Genomic DNA, 16,605 nt, shown 5'->3' with positions numbered 1-16,605 from the left:
AAAGCGAAAGATTTGTTTTTGTGTGCATCGCAGCCAGGTTTCTTTTTGTCGCTGCGTAAATAACGTCTCTCTTTATTGCAAAGCCTGATAGAAAACAAGCATCATTTACAGGTTATATAATACAGTGAAACACCCCCTTGACGCTCCATGGCGCCACCGTCACCCACACACACCGCAAGTTAGGACATCATAGTACAATAGTGCATTGTTGCAGCATATTTAAAAAAAAACTACAATTTTATTCTCCCTATTTAAATTACAACCCACTTTTCTTAGCTTTTTTTTACATACATTTTTACATAACCTGGATATAATCGACGAGGTGCAATGCGTACATTCAGTTCCTGGTGCTGGTCCAGGCAATTCAATAATGGTGAGGTTGATATGAAGTAAGATTTTTCTCGGCTGGCACGAGCCTTTGTGATTCATCACAATGTGCATCGAATTAATGACTGCGTAGCCGTCTTCTGTGGGTACACGACTCACACCTGTTCCGAGACGTCGGGCCAAAGGGGGAAGATGTTCGGCCAAAATACCCTCTCCCCTTTTTGATTACAGGTCTCATTTACGAATACGTTCATTTGACCATTCTCTAAAAATCTTAATTGTTTTTTAGGATACTTTAGCTATGGGTAACGCGCCTCTCTTCAAACGAGGGCTGGCATCAACTCCGACGCATTGGAATCTTATGCCGATAATTGTATGCAAAGTGTGAAAAATACAAATAAGTTATTTCGGAGATTAACGGAGTCATACGTACAATCAATTTAATTGTTCACCCGCGACAATGCTCAGGAAGTTAAGCAAAGGCTAGTTTTCTTTTTCCAGGTGGGCCTCTTTCACGAACGTTTTAGCCAAGCTGCGTGCGTGCTGCCCCCAAACGGACAGCACCTTGAACTGCAGGTATCTCGAGCGCATGACGTTGCCCCATCTCATATGCGATCCAACAACGCCCACACGCTGTACGTTATTGCAGGCGAGCGCCAATGACGCACTCGATGTCAGCGGTCGCGTCGGATCGGTTGCATCGATGGGGTGTAAGGATTTAATGGATGCTCAGTCCAAATGCCGATGGCATTGTTTTGGTCTCAGGAGCAATTGAGTGGTCAACATTACGCAATGTGTAAAAATGCGACTGCGTTTTCAAAATCGAGCTCAAAAACAACTCTGAAAACCGCGCAGATCCCCGTAGAAATTGACCACGCAAATAAACAAAGTATGCGGAACCACGCCAAAATATTACGTTAAGTTACGTAGAAACATTTTACCGGCCATCCAGAACTCTTAACCACCCACTGCGAGAGGTCGTGCCATTCTGATGCGTTTGTCACATACACACACGGCGTCTCTGTTAACGACGCCGATGTACAATCAAGTTACAGCGTCCTGGGCACAAGCAGCACACTCACCCCATGCGTCTCCACGCGCCACACGACCCCACGCAACACATGCACCACACAAACCCACACGATCCCACACAAACCCACACGATCCCACACGACCCCATGCACCACACAACCCAACACCCCACATGCCCCCATGCACCACACGACTCCACACGACCCCACGCACCGCATGACCTCACGCGCCACACGCACCCCACACGCACCCCACACACAACACGCACCACATGACCTCACGCGCCACACGCACCCCACACGCACCCCACACACAACACGCACGCGGTGCGGACATCGGATAGGAAACTGAAAAGGTGCTAAGTTTAAATGGGGAGAAGCAAGCGGTTTGGGAGCAGTGCAGATTATCCAAACAAATTCTAGCCACAAGGAATGGCCCTCTTATTCACCATAACTCCAAGCAAACAGCCATGAGTACTCATCCTCCCACTGATCCTAACCAACGACTTCGTGTTGACCCTCTCTAATATTAACCCACATCCAAGCGACGCGAGACCCCACGGTGGTGACCAACTCTCTGCTCGGCACGAGCAGCATGCTCCCGTCCGCGACGACGCGAGGCGTGACGACGATTCAGGGGGCCGCGATATGCCTCGACAGAATTGATTCTTTAAAACAAGAACGCTAACGGTCAATGTGGTGGCCGCACGTGGCTGCGAGGTCGGTGCGCACCCGTTAAATGCAATGCGCGAAATAAAATGAAGAGGGGAAAAAAACCCTCCATCGTGGATTCCCACACACGCGATTCGACACGTGGTAGCGTGCGCCTCGAGGCGCTTCGGTAGATTTACCAGCGGCAAGCCGGAGTCGAGCATTCTCATCCGTTGTAAAGTGGCTCAGGGTTAGGGGCGCACTCATCAACCGTTGCAGCACGGCCGCCTCCTAGGCGAAGAGCATTTACGGCGGTTCAACTTTAAAAGTCTTTTTTTTTTTGTTAAACACGGGGAGTTTCTCAACGCAGAAGAAGAAGACTAACGGCATTCTTACCCTGGTGAGTTGGTGAGAAATCAGGCAACGCAAACGCGCGCGTTCGATTGAGCGCTGGGCGAGCTTTCGATGTTGTGATCCAGTCCCATGGTTAAACGGCGAGCTGGCGTGACTCACGCACAAAGTCCTGTGATAGACCATTAACCGAGAGGGAGCTGGGGGGTGGCAAATGCTACCAGTGTCCAACTTAGACAGTGTCCAGAGTGGGCATAAAACTGAGCGTACACACGCCGTCTGTACATAGACATGCTTCCTCTTTCATTTTCATATTCCGTAAGTTGTTTCTAATGACACTGCGCGCGATTACTTTCTTCCAACATGAGTATATCTCTCTGTCGAGCACACCACGTCACCCATGGCAATTATATTGTCCTCTGGTTAAACGCCACCGCGGTAACTTTGCTGTCATGCGGATGCTGCCATCCATAGATACAATGCTTCGAAAAAAATATTGTTAGTATTTGCCACCCTGAGCGGTACCTATGAGACGTGTTTGAGCTGTGGGCTCAATGCGCAGTCGGATAAATAACACTGGTCAACAACAACAAAAATTCTGGCCTGGACTTTTGCAGCTGTTTTAGACTAATTTCAGTGTGCTGATTCCAAATCTGATCTCAGATTTGCTCTATCACATAATTTTTATGCTATCGGCTTACCCCATTTTCATTGATTTTACCCGAAATTAACTCTGTCACTTATGCTTGCAAGTTGTTGCGAGTCAGTGACTGCTTTAGTGTTAAAATATGGTGCTGTATTTTTAGGATAGTGTGTTTATAATATAATTTTATGTAGATATCCACATTTATTTAATATTTTTCTTCTGCAGTTTTTATTGAACATGCAATGTTTGATATCTCAAAAACCTGATGTGATGGACAAAAACTGATGCCAGATTTGGAATCAGCACCCCAAAATTACCTTAAAACCATTGGAATACCTTATGCCAGAAAAAGTGTGTTGACCAGTGTAATTATTCCTGAAATGGCCCAATCAGCCAAATGTCTGATAATGAATTGTGTTTGAACGTGCTGATGGTCTCGGTTAGTGTTGCACAAAAGAACACGCAGCTGAACTATACTGGCATGCGATAGTCCTCACAGTAGTCGAGGAAATTAGCGAAATTAATGAGTGCACAGTACTTTTAGTCACATGCTGCTTGCGTAGTTGACATGTGTAGGGACACGTGCAGAGCCACGCCTGATAATAGATGCTCACAAACTGCAACCCTCGTGTCGCACAACCACCCCTAAAAGTATTGACACATGTATCGGTCATCTGCATTCACATGCATCATGTAGTCTATACACGCCGCACAAGCCTGATGATTGGTCCCATGTGACTTAGGAGAGCGGGTGCTAATGAGTGGATGACACCGTGTGTGGTGTGTGTGTGTGTGTGTGAGTATCACGTGACGTATACATAGGTACACACCACAGTCATTCACGGTGGACATAGACGCAATGCCACCATGTATCCTTTAACAGACAGAGGAGAGTGCACACATGAAGGCCAGCGCAGCATGATGGAGTGATGTGGCACCAATATCCGTGAAACAAAAATACGAAAAAAATCCCCCGTATACTTTCAAGAAACTGTTGAGGGCAAGTTTTGTTGGCGACCTGTGAAGGCCGGCACGGCACTCGAGGGTTGATGAAGCCAGTAACCCCGAGACTGAGGCCGCATGGGGAGCCATTTACCAGCAGCGGATGAGCCAAAACTGTGCCCCTAACTTAACATTTCCGTGAGCAGCAATGGTTAACTAAATACGCCGTGATTTCGCTGGGCACGGCGCGACTGTGTTTGAGCAAGCAGAGAGAGGAGAGATTGTCCAATTAACCTGCAAAACCGCGCGTTTGGCATGCAAACAGCTGCTGGCAGTCAGGCTCTCCCAAGATTATCTGCAGCAAATGATGACACGACGAGGGGTTCATCGAAAGGCGACCGCAGTAGTCGTCCGCGTTCGTTTTGTTGTTGATTTGCCAATTGTCAGGCACCACGCATAACGAGGCAGACGCGGGTTATGAGACGCACTCTCTAACGCTTCGCTTTCCTACACAGTACCATGATTTTAAACGAAACACCGTTGCGTCCTGTTAATTAGGAGAACACGATAAATGTATCCGAGGATTTCCAAACTGAACTCCACCACAGTCCGCCAATTCATGTTCAAATGCCAAGTTGTTTGGTGATGCTGCTACTGCGTGTTGGCAGCGGTGAAAATAAATACAACTCAACACCTTTGTTAAAAAGATGTGGCCTTAAAAGTAAACAAATATAATAGGCGACGTTTCGGGAAATGTACCTTAATTTATATTTGTACTATAAAGAAGGGCCATTGCTCGAAACGTCGCTTATATATTGCTTTATTTCCCGTTTAAGGCCACAGTGTCATTGAGGAATGTGTTGCGTATTTGTCCATTCCATGAAATGTCTGTCCATGAAATTCCAAGTGACCGCTTAAGCACGTGCTGTCAAAAACGTACTAGAGCCTCGAGTGTTTCATGTTTGAATTGTCAACGTTGATAAATGTAGAACTTGGAATCAACGAAACTGCTTACTTGGCTCAAAGTGTGCACACAATGCAAATTCGCACTTCCATTCACAGACTGAACAGAGTCGGATAGCAAGGAAGTTTTCCGTTGTGATGTCTGCGTAATGTTTGTCTCGATGAAGCTATAGGAGGTAGCACAGTGGTTAGCACACCGCACCATGAACCCTGCGAAACCCGAGTTCGATTCCCGCTCATGGACAAAAATCGATGACGAATATCCGAACCGGTCATGGGCCTCTCCTGGGTCAACTCAGTAGTGGTGAGACAAAGTCGACCGAGGGTGGACGAGCCAAACTACTCACCCACCCCCCTCTTGTGCCGTATCGGTCTCAATGGATGGCTACTCGCTGACGGCACGCGCTTGCCCCGACAGTCTGTTAAAGGCTAAATATGTGGGAGCTTTGTATTTGCTATACAAGCAAAGTGTCTGTGTTAAGCTCTATTGGATACAAAACACTGCAGCGGTTTGCACATGAATTATGTTTTACGACCAAAGCTGCTTGTAAAAAAGAAATCAAACGTAACCACGTATTTAACAGTGGATATAGCGTAATGGAAAAACAAACTAAACACAACACACGCGCTACATACACACACACACACGCACCGGTCATGAGTGGTGGCGCCAGGCATTAGCGAACCGAGCCAAAGCTTAGGGCCCCCAAGCAGCCCAAGGTTTGCGTCACGTCCAAATATTGGAAGCGTCAAATATCAGCTCAAATTCAGGTGCTAATCAACATAGCAATCAATTTCACGTACATGTCAATTACGCTCTGTCTGCATCTCTTAACTCACAACACCTGTCCCCAGTCTATACACAACAACTCACCACACCTGTGCCCAGTCTATACACAACAAGTCACACTACATCCGATATTAGCAAGCCACTGGAGCTATGCACTTCTGTAAAACTGCTTTTTGTGTTGAGTTAGTTTGAGTTTTTAGTTCGTTGTCCTTCCCCCCGCACCTCCGATTGGCACGGTTGGCTACGTACGGTGCGAACGAAGTTCAACATACATAATATATTATTATTTTCAAAAAATAGCAATGTACTACATAGCTATTGTGCCCCCAACCTCTGGAACTCCCTCCACATGCGCCCTCCCTCTACGTTAAATTATCTCCTAACAACCTTCCCTCGCTTATCCCCTGCGCCTTCAGAGGCCCATTCTCGATTACTCTCTCTCACACTCTCCTTCCCTTGCTCAGCTTCCCACCTCCCTTCTCTCATCCCCGCTCCCACCAACCCCACAGTTCTAATTCGCCATTCTTCGCCTGCGTTCGAGGACGTTTGTGCTGGCAGGGATTTAGTATAACGCGCGCTGTTGCTGTTGTTGTTGTTGTTTGGATCGTTGTTTGTTAAACGTTTGCCTTTTGTCGCCCGTATCATAATCTCTCTGATAAAATGACGCCAAGTTGGAGATGAGTCATTCAACGTGAATAGCAAGACCCTGAGCCGAAGCTGTTTTCATGATGATTGCTGCATTCTCCGGATTATTATAAGAGCTCTGGAAAGTAATACGCAATGCAGACAAATGCCCGGTTTCAATGCAGTAAAATGAATGTGGTCTCACACGCAAACACACATTGCACAACGACATTAACCGAGTTATAACACTCGCCCCCGCACGCTTGCTTTAAATTAGGCGTATCTCACAATTCAGAGAATATGGTCCGGTAATACAAATGTAAAATACAAACCACACGTGCGTGGGATACATGTCGATGCACTTTGAGGACGCAGGACAACAACTAAAACAATACACACAATCGCAAAACCATCAATTGCCCTCGCTCAATAAAACCCGGTCAATATCTGGGAAACGTCCAACGTGAAAGCGTCTTTCAAATGACGCGCGCGAAACCTCGCCCTCGGTGCAGCACAAACTTAAATGTCCCAATCGAGCTCTGGTGGGCCACGTGGGTTAATTGCATCATCGGGCCCGTTGACCGAGATCGTTGTGGTTGCCACCTTCGTGCGCGGTTGCCCACTCTATGAGCCCGTTCGCCAAGGGATGTCCGGTACCAGCTGGGGTAGCAAATGCTGTCAAGTGTCCATCAATGGGCAGTATCCGTGCTTGGGCAGAAAGCGAAGCGTTGTTTTTTTTTTGACCGTCTGTGTAATATACACACACTTGCTATTCACTGTCATATTCCATCGATGTTTCATATCACGACCGTTTTTTTTTCTCTCTCTTATAAAATTATATTCTCTATCAAACACACGACGGTGCCCAAATAATTCAATCTTTCTTCTTTAAAAAAAAGCTACAACGTTGGACTTGTGTGATCACATGTTTAAAAAAAATACGCGTTAGCATTTGCCACCCTTGGGTGGTGCCTAGAAGCCATCACCAGGCCCATGGCTCAAGGGCTTAAATCGCAAAACGCCACCCAGGCACGGCCCACACAGTCTGAGCTCCGAGTGAGCGGACTAAGCCATGCTCGTGATGTTGGTTCAAACAACATGCCGCGTGCAATCCATACGCGAACCACGGGACGGCAGCAACGCACAGTGCAAGATCTGTGCGTGAGCATTCATTCTGAGCTTAAGGTACCCCACTGCGTTTTAACGCCGTCAGAAGAAGTCCATAAAAAAAAGATAAAATGGTTAAATTATTTTTCAGCCTTTCTAGTTTCGCTATTATACATCGCTCAGGCAGCGTGACGGATGGTTTTCCAACGTTGCTGCAATGGTAATGGGTGCCCTATGGCTCATGTGGTTATCTCACCGATATATATATTTTAAAAAACACTTTGGGAGATCATTGATTCTTTACTTGGCTATGGCTGGCCCACTGATGAGTCCTCATAAGGGTGAATCCATGCTGCTGGCTGCAATATTTGTCAATCGGCGCAAAACCGCTTTACATTTACGTTTACTTCAATGCATTATTGGCGGCTTGAAGTGGCCTACTTGTTGCAGAGGTTCGCGGTTCGAATCCAGTGGCCACCCTAGTTGATACTGCGGGTGTAATAACCATCATAATACTACGCAGTTGGACCTTAAACATTTCCTGACTTAAGTTGCGCGAGAAGGACATTCATAAGTGCTGGCGTCTGAGTCCAAATTTGGGCAAAACGAAAAACAAAAATTACCCCGCAAATTACTCAATTGGAATTTAGCGCAGCAATCATCGCCACTTATCGGTAGACGAATCCCCAAGGTCACCCTTGCAAACGCGACTCTCATTGTCTTTTGGTTTCTCAAGTTGTTTAAACAAAATATTAAATACATTTGTAGATTTAAAGAACCTGGCGCCACCTTCATTCTTAATCTTCTCTTACCCGCGTGTGTGCTTCTAAAGATCTAAAACAAAGTCAATGGTTTATTTTTACAGTTTCAAACTTGTAATGCCGTCGCGTTTGAGAGCTCAAAGTGGAGGCGGAGATGAGGGATTGCGTCGGGGGGGGGGGGGGGGTGGCGGGGAACATTCAACCGCTCCAATTTCATCACGTAAGTCGTCTGAAGTCACAGCTTCGTAAGTTCAGGCAACACTGCCATGCAGGAACGCTATCGCGTTCAGCATTCACGGTCACCGCGTGAAACTCTCCGTTGAAACGCGTGTATGCCACACACGCACACACACGAAAACGCGTGTGTGTGCGTGTGTGGCATACACGCACACACACGCGTGTGCCACACACACAGCGCGCACCGTACGCTCCACCGCCATCAAAGCGAGCGTCGCCTAATCCCCAGCAGCCTCCACTTGCTACCGCTGAACTCCCTCCACGAGCCGCAGAGGCCCGAGCACGAGCTGAGCGCGGACGAGGCCATCGGCGGCGTGGGGGGCTCTTCGCCTGGCGGGGCCCCCCGCGAGCTCCGTCTGAAGCCGGCGTCGAGGTGCGATGCTGACGCCCCCGTGTGCACCAGCGCCGCTGCGCTGCTGTTGAGGCGCGGCTGCTGCTGCTGCGGCGCCGACAGCCGAGACGGCGGAGAGAGCCGCTCCACGTGTCCCCGCTGGGGGCACGCGTAGCGCAGCCCGGCCTCGTTGCGCGCCGTGGCGCCGTGATACCGACCCACGCCGCTGCTCGTGCCGCTGCTGGTGCTGGTGGTGGTGGCGGCCGCGGGCATGATCACCGCCTTCCCGTTGCTGCGAGTCTCTTCTCCGTCGATGACGTACTGCTGCTGATGCTGCTGCTGATGCTGCTGCTGCTGCTGCTGGTTGTTGTCCGCCGCCAGGCGCAGGGACTCTCGCTCATTGGAGTCGCGCTTCTCGTCCTCGGTGTTGAGGGTGAGGTAGCGCAGCACCACGAGGTTGAGGAACGCGCCGATGACCGTGAGGCCCACGAGGATGTACATGAAGCTGAAGGCCACGTAGGGAGGCTCCCGCTGCAGCGAGTCGTTCTTCTGCAGTGCCACGAAGTCGCCCAGGCCGATGGTGGTGAGCGTGATGAAGCAGTAGTAGTACGCCTGGAAGAAGGTCCAGCCCTCGAAGTGCGAGAAGGCGGCGGCGCCGATACACAGCGTGCCCGCGCACGACAGCAGCCCCACGGTCACCATGTTCTGCGTGGACACCTCAGTCTCGCGGAGACCCAGGCAGCACTTGAGGCGCTCCAGGAGGTGCTTCACGAATGTGTTCATCCGCTCGCCGAGGGTCTGGAACATGACGAGCGTGAGCGGGATGCCCAGCAGCGCGTAGAACATGCAGAAGACCTTGCCCTCCGTGGTGCCGGGGGCAGAGTGTCCGTAGCCTGCGCGGCGAGAGGGGTCACGACGAACGGGGGGGGGGGGTGGGGGGGGTTACAAAAGTGCACGTGGTCATGAGGTAGCCGGGTGGAGCCGAGGTGCACTCTGCACGTGCAATGTTGAAGACATTTTCTGACCGACACGAAGAGCGTTTTTGTTGTTGTTGTTGTTGCGATATGAACGTGAAGGACGAGGAGGTGCGGATGACCGATGAATCCAAGGGCACGGGCTCACTCAATCCCATGCAACAGATGGGCGCTATATGCAGGTGTAGATTTGCCAGTGTGTGCGCGTGTGTTGGACTTCTTTCGCACCGTTCGTAGCCAACCGCGCTAACGAGAGGTGCGGGAGAAAGACCCCAAACCAATCAGTGTACAAATGAACAGCCGAAATCGAGTAGTTCGGGTTACGCTGTGACGACTGGCGCTGATCCCTAATGAGACTGGGAACGCTCTCAACTGCGGTCATGTAACATCATCCGGGCAGCACTTGCCTTGGTCGGCATTGCGATGCAAATAATAACGATGTGATTTTTTTGTAACGCGCGCAACATTTCACGCACACGAATGACCGTGGCGCTGGGGAATGGAGCCGAGGCTTGGTGCCGCTCGAAAGCCAGGCGATAGACACAGGTGGGGGGAGGTGGGGGGGAGGCTTTAAGTGCCTCTTAAAAGTCGGCGTAAATTGAACGCTGCTGATGCTGCAGGGGCGAATGTTGCAGCAGCAGCGGCAGCAGGACTACGATGGCCGCATTACAGACAGTGGTGGCTGCCATGGAGCTGTAGTGCAGGGTGACAGGAGCTGTGGTGCAGGGTAACAGGAGCTGTGGTGCAGGGTGACAGGAGCTGTGGTGCAGGGTGACAGGAGCTGTGGTGCAGGGTGACAGGAGCTGTGGTGCAGGGTGACAGGAGCTGTGGTGCAGGGTGACAGGAGCTGTGGTGCAGGGTGACAGGAGCTGTGGTGCAGGGTGACAGGAGCTGTGGTGCAGAGTGACAGGAGCTGTGGTGCAGGGTGACAGGAGCTGTGGTGCAGAGTGACAGGAGCTGTGGTGCAGGGTAACAGGAGCTGTAGTGCAGGGTGACAGGAGCTGTGGTGCAGGGTGACAGGAGCTGTGGTGCAGGGTTACAGGAGCTGTAGTGCAGGGTGACAGGAGCTGTGGTGCAGGGTTACAGGAGCTGTAGTGCAGGGTGACAGGAGCTGTGGTGCAGAGTGACAGGAGCTGTGGTGCAGGGTGACAGGAGCTGTGGTGCAGAGTGACAGGAGCTGTGGTGCAGGGTAACAGGAGCTGTAGTGCAGGGTGACAGGAGCTGTGGTGCAGGGTGACAGGAGCTGTGGTGCAGGGTTACAGGAGCTGTAGTGCAGGGTGACAGGAGCTGTGGTGCAGGGTGACAGGAGCTGTGGTGCAGGGTGACAGGAGCTGTGGTGCAGGGTGACAGGAGCTGTGGTGCAGGGTGACAGGAGCTGTAGTGCAGGGTGACAGGAGCTGTGGTGCAGGGTGACAGGAGCTGTGGTGCAGGGTGACAGGAGCTGTGGTGCAGGGTGACAGGAGCTGTGGTGCAGGGAGACAGGAGCTGTGGTGCAGGGTGACAGGAGCTGTGGTGCAGGGTGACAGGAGCTGTGGTGCAGAGTGACAGGAGCTGTGGTGCAGAGTGACAGGAGCTGTAGTGCAGGGTGACAGGAGCTGTGGTGCAGGGTGACAGGAGCTGTGGTGCAGGGTGACAGGAGCTGTAGTGCAGGGTGACAGGAGCTGTGGTGCAGGGTGACAGGAGCTGTGGTGCAGGGTGACAGGAGCTGTGGTGCAGGGTGACAGGAGCTGTAGTGCAGGGTGACAGGAGCTGTGGTGCAGGGTGACAGCAACTGTAGTGCAGGGTGACAGGAGCTGTGGTGCAGGGTGACAGGGGCTGTAGTGCAGGGTGACAGGGGCTGTAGTGCAGGGTGACAGGGGCTGTGGTGCAGGGTGACAGGAGCTGTAGTGCAGGGTGACAGGAGCTGTGGTGCAGGGTGACAGGAGCTGTGGTGCAGGGTGACAGGAGCTGTAGTGCAGGGAGACAGGCGCCGGAGCGATACATCGGGCGACCCGAATCGGAGTTGCGTTCTATCGCGCGTGGGATGTCAATTCCTATCGACACCCGCTACGATCGCGTCCCACGGGAATTCAATTCGTGCACGCGTGCCGGTGTTCACCTAGGGCGTGAGTGGCGGGGGGGGGGGTGGTGGTGGCAGCGAGCTGCAACACCCCATCATAGGGCTCGTGAACAGCAACCACCCCTTACCGATGGTGGTGATGACGGTGATGGAGAAGTAGAACGACCCGGCGAACTTCCACTGCACGCCGGCTCTGTGCGGCTCCGACAGCATGACCACTCGCTCGAGCTCCCTCCAGTCGTCGCTGCTCACGTTGTACTTGCCTCGCAGGAGATTCTCTCGCTTCTGCAGCCTCTCCCTCTCCACCTCCTCGTTCTTGGACTCGAGAGCGTCGAAAATTGTGGCACCGACCTGCCAGTGGGTGGGCGTGGGGCGCATGGGGGGGAGGGTATGGTCAGCGTTGGTTCAAGCAATGGATTTTTCACTGGGTCCTACCTACGGTTTTTATTCTTGGGTTTTTTCGGTAAAGTCACGTAGGTAAAAAAATTGAAATTAATAAAAGTAAAATAAAAAAGATTTTTATTTCATTTTTATTTTTACTTTTATTAATTTGAATTTTTTTACCTATGTGGCTTTACCGAAAAAACCTAAGAATATGAATCCTTGCAGTCACAAAAGCTTCAAATCTATAATCCTACGGTTTTTTAATTCTCGTATTTTTTATTATTATCAAGTATTTGGCTGCTATACATTTCCACGTGATTTGTGAGAGCCAGGTCGCTACTCTGAAATAAAAAATAAAAGCTTTCTGGCTCAGTGGTAAAAATAAAAAAAAGTTTAGTTTAGTATTAGTTTCAATGCTAAAGCCGTTCTCTGCTCAGAGGGCACCGTGTGGCTGGCCGCCCGCGGGTTTAAAGTATCGGCAGGTGCCGCTGGAGTTCTGGGTTACTAAGCTGAATGTTGCAGTCTGCCGCGCGTGATTCATCCACGTTCACGAGGATCGTCTGAGTTGGTGGTCGTAGACCCGGTAAATCAGTGACAGCTGAAATAAATAAACGTTCATCGTGTCTACCCGTGAGATCACTGTATCAGTGTGCTTATAGATATTGCACCCAAGAAAACCCCCCGCGATATTGAATTAGCTTCAGCTTAACATCACTCAATTTCAGCGTTGTGGATATCACTCGATATTTTGTTTGTGCATGCGTCAAACGGCTCTCTAGAGCAACACCTGACATTTAGGTCGTCACTTTATTTGGCTGAACTGTAGCTCTGGCATTTTGCCGCTTGGAGAATGTTACTCTGCGACACCTCGAAAGTAGTTCTACGATGTCTCCTTCTGCAGGCTGTTCTGCATTGCACTGCGAGAGATCGGAGACTTTATCTCGTGACATGATGCCGATAGCACGATTGTAATCAAAGAGTAAAACGAGATTTTTGCCTGTTTTCACTAAAACGCGGTTCTTCCATACGGAAACACTTGTCGCACAACGCGGAACGCGCCCGTAATAACGTGGAACGCGCCGTTATAACGTGGGGCACGCCGTTATAACGTGGAACTGGCCCGTTATAACGTGGGACACGCTGTTATAACGTGGAACACGCCTGTTATAACGCGGAACACGCCGTTATAACGTGGGGCACGCCCGTTATAACGTGGAACGCGCCCGTTATAACGTGGGACACGATGTTATAACGCGGAACACGCCGTTATAACGTGGGACACGCCAGTTATAACGTGGGACACGCCCGTTATAACGTGGAACGCGCCCGTTATAACGTGGGGCACGCCCGTTATAACGTGGGACACGCCCGTTATAACGTGGGACACGCCCGTTATAACGTGGAACGCGCCCGTTATAACGTGGGGCACGATGTTATAACGCGGAACGCGCCGTTATAACGTGGGGCACGCCCGTTATAACGTGGAACGCGCCCGTTATAACGTGGGGCACGATGTTATAACGCGGAACACGCCGTTATAACGTGGGACACGCTGTTATAACGCGGAACACGCCGTTATAACGTGGGACACGCCCGTTATAACGTGGAACGCGCCCGTTATAACGTGGGGCACGATGTTATAACGCGGAACACGCCGTTATAACGTGGGACACGCCAGTTATAACGTGGGACACGCCCGTTATAACGTGGAACGCGCCCGTTATAACGTGGGGCACGATGTTATAACGCGGAACACGCCGTTATAACGTGGGACACGCCCGTTATAACGTGGGGCACGATGTTATAACGCGGAACACGCCGTTATAACGTGGGACACGCCCGTTATAACGTGGGGCACGATGTTATAACGCGGAACACGCCGTTATAACGTGGGGCACGATGTTATAACGCGGAACGCGCCGTTATAACGTGGGGCACGCCCGTTATAACGTGGAACGCGCCGTTATAACGTGGGGCACGCCGTTATAACGTGGAACTGGCCCGTTATAACGTGGGGCACGCTGTTATAACGTGGAACACGCCTGTTATAACGCGGAACACGCCGTTATAACGTGGGACACGCCCGTTATAACGTGGAACGCGCCCGTTATAACGTGGGGCACGATGTTATAACGCGGAACACGCCGTTATAACGTGGGACACGCCCGTTATAACGTGGAACGCGCCCGTTATAACGTGGGGCACGATGTTATAACGTGGGACACGCCAGTTATAACGTGGGACACGCCCGTTATAACGTGGAACGCGCCCGTTATAACGTGGGACACGATGTTATAACGCGGAACACGCCGTTATAACGTGGGACACGCCCGTTATAACGTGGAACGCGCCCGTTATAACGTGGGGCACGCCCGTTATAACGTGGGACACGCCCGTTATAACGTGGGACACGCCCGTTATAACGTGGGACACGCCCGTTATAACGTGGGACACGCCCGTTATAACGTGGAACGCGCCCGTTATAACGTGGAACGTGCCCGTTATAACGTGGAACGCGCCCGTTATATAACACAGGAGGTGGGAACCGGAGCAGAATGCACCGAAGATTGAAGCAGATCGCGGTCGTCATTCAATCCACTTCGTGTTACACAAATCGTGTACTGTCTGTGTAACGTTGAAACATGCATTTTCATTATTTTGATTATTTTGCTGCGATACATTTCCACATGATAAGCCACTTTGTTGAGCTATCATTGTGGCCAGGTCGCTTCTGACACAAAAAGCAAATAGCTCGGTGGGCTTTACCTGGTAAGATCAAAAAAAATTTTTTTTATTTGTATATATTTTAAATGACGTGTTTACTTTCCTATACTTTATACTCCTGTTGTGTTTTTCTCACCTCTCCCCCCACCCCCACCCCACACACCTTCAAACAAAGCGACAGTAATAACCCTGAGCTGGTGGTGAAAACTCCAAGTTCCCATGGGCAGAGATCAGTGTAGCCACGGGACAACCGCTGCTCACAACTTCTCACCGAGCGGTGCAGCAGCCTCCCCAGGCGCTTCTCGTTTCATTCAAAGTCAGCGCCGTTCCGTGTGCAAAAGGGCATCGATAAGGCAGTGCTTGGTCCCCTCCTGCTCACAGCCCCGAGGCAGTGATTTACACATTCAGCGAGTCTATCCACTGTTGACGTCCCCACAAAGCGGTACTTCGCTGTATCGACCACGGAGAGATGATGGGCTGAGTCAACCCCCCCCCCCCCTCTCCGACCAGGATGCCGACTCGCGGCGTTCAAATTACGAGACGTTTGCTCTGCCGCAAAGGTCACCGGGCCGGCTAAATTTGGTTAAGGGGCCGTCCATAAATGACGTCACGCGATTTTGGACGAGTTTTGACCCGCCCCACCCCTCCTTGTCACACGGCATCACAAAAAGTCAGATCACCCCTTAAATATGACGTCACGAAATGTTTTCTTCAAATCGCTTTAAACTATTGGCATTGTAGTGCGTATTTAATGTGGCGCTGCACTCTGATGTTGTAGGAGAAAATATTTATTAAAAAGTATATTTAATCAAGTAGAACGCAATGCCAACGCAGCAGCAATGCCAACGCAGCAGCAATGCCAATGCAGCAGCAATGCCAATGCAGCAGCAATGCCAATGCAGCAGCAATGCCAATGCAGCAAAGGGCCGCCATCAAATCCCTGCACCCCGCTCCACACACCACACTGCTGACGGTGGAGGTTGATTGATAAGAAATCACAACCATTGGAACCTCATTTGCCGGTAAAAAATATGATCATTGTTTTTTTTACCCTTTTATCTGGCAACAAAATTGACACCTTTTTTACAAGGAGTCATGTTTGCATAGACCACAATACCTGCAGTCATAATGCAAACAAAAAACATAACTCTGATATGTATGCACTGTCCTTGAAGTTGATTGGTCCACACCCGAGACAGCTTTCCTTAGAGCCTAGTCTCACATGGTGTTGGACCAGATGACGCCAAAACACCATGTGAGACTCTGCTCCAAGGAAAGCTGTCTCGGGTGTGGACCAATCAACTTCAAGGACAGTGCATACATTATCAGAGTTATGTTTTTTTGTTTGCCTTATGACTGCAGGTATTGTGGTCTATGCAAACATGACTCCTTGTAAAAAAGGTGTCAGTTTTGTTGCCAGATAGAAGGGTAAAAAAAACAATTATCAAGAAAACACAAGTCAAGTCATGACCCAAAGTGGTTGATGACATCTTACCAATGATTGCTGACTCTATGACCTTCCTCTCGGTTGAAATTGTGTCTGTGTCTGTATATATGGATGGCTTCACTAACGAATCTTTGTTGATAGCCAGTAGGTTTGCAAATTACCATCGTCTTAGATAAATCAATTTCGTGTGGGCCAAGGGTGGACGCGGGGACACGGGAAGAGTCGCTGAAAAACGTCTGGAGAGTTCCCGAAGGGG

General features: G+C 50.4%; 1 protein-coding gene across 1 annotated transcript in view; it reads right to left on the bottom strand.

Annotated features, from left to right (window-relative positions):
* Nucleotides 1-8,632: 8,632 nt before the first annotated feature.
* LOC144725113 (potassium channel subfamily K member 15-like) overlaps nucleotides 8,633-16,605 on the bottom strand; it is a 28,816-nt gene continuing 20,843 nt past the window's right edge. The window contains exons 2-3 of the mRNA XM_078604584.1: nucleotides 11,923-12,145; nucleotides 8,633-9,654 (exon numbers count right to left, since the gene is read on the bottom strand). Coding sequence (XP_078460710.1) covers nucleotides 8,633-9,654; nucleotides 11,923-12,145 — 1,245 coding nt within the window. The remainder of the gene's footprint in view (nucleotides 9,655-11,922; nucleotides 12,146-16,605) is intronic.

The sequence above is a fragment of the Lampetra planeri genome, chromosome 22, assembly GCF_965212315.1.
Source record: "Lampetra planeri chromosome 22, kcLamPlan1.2.h2, whole genome shotgun sequence".
Lineage (NCBI taxonomy): Eukaryota > Metazoa > Chordata > Hyperoartia > Petromyzontiformes > Petromyzontidae > Lampetra > Lampetra planeri.
The sequence above is the reverse complement of the archived record's forward strand: the minus strand, read 5'-3'. Positions and strand labels throughout refer to the sequence as shown.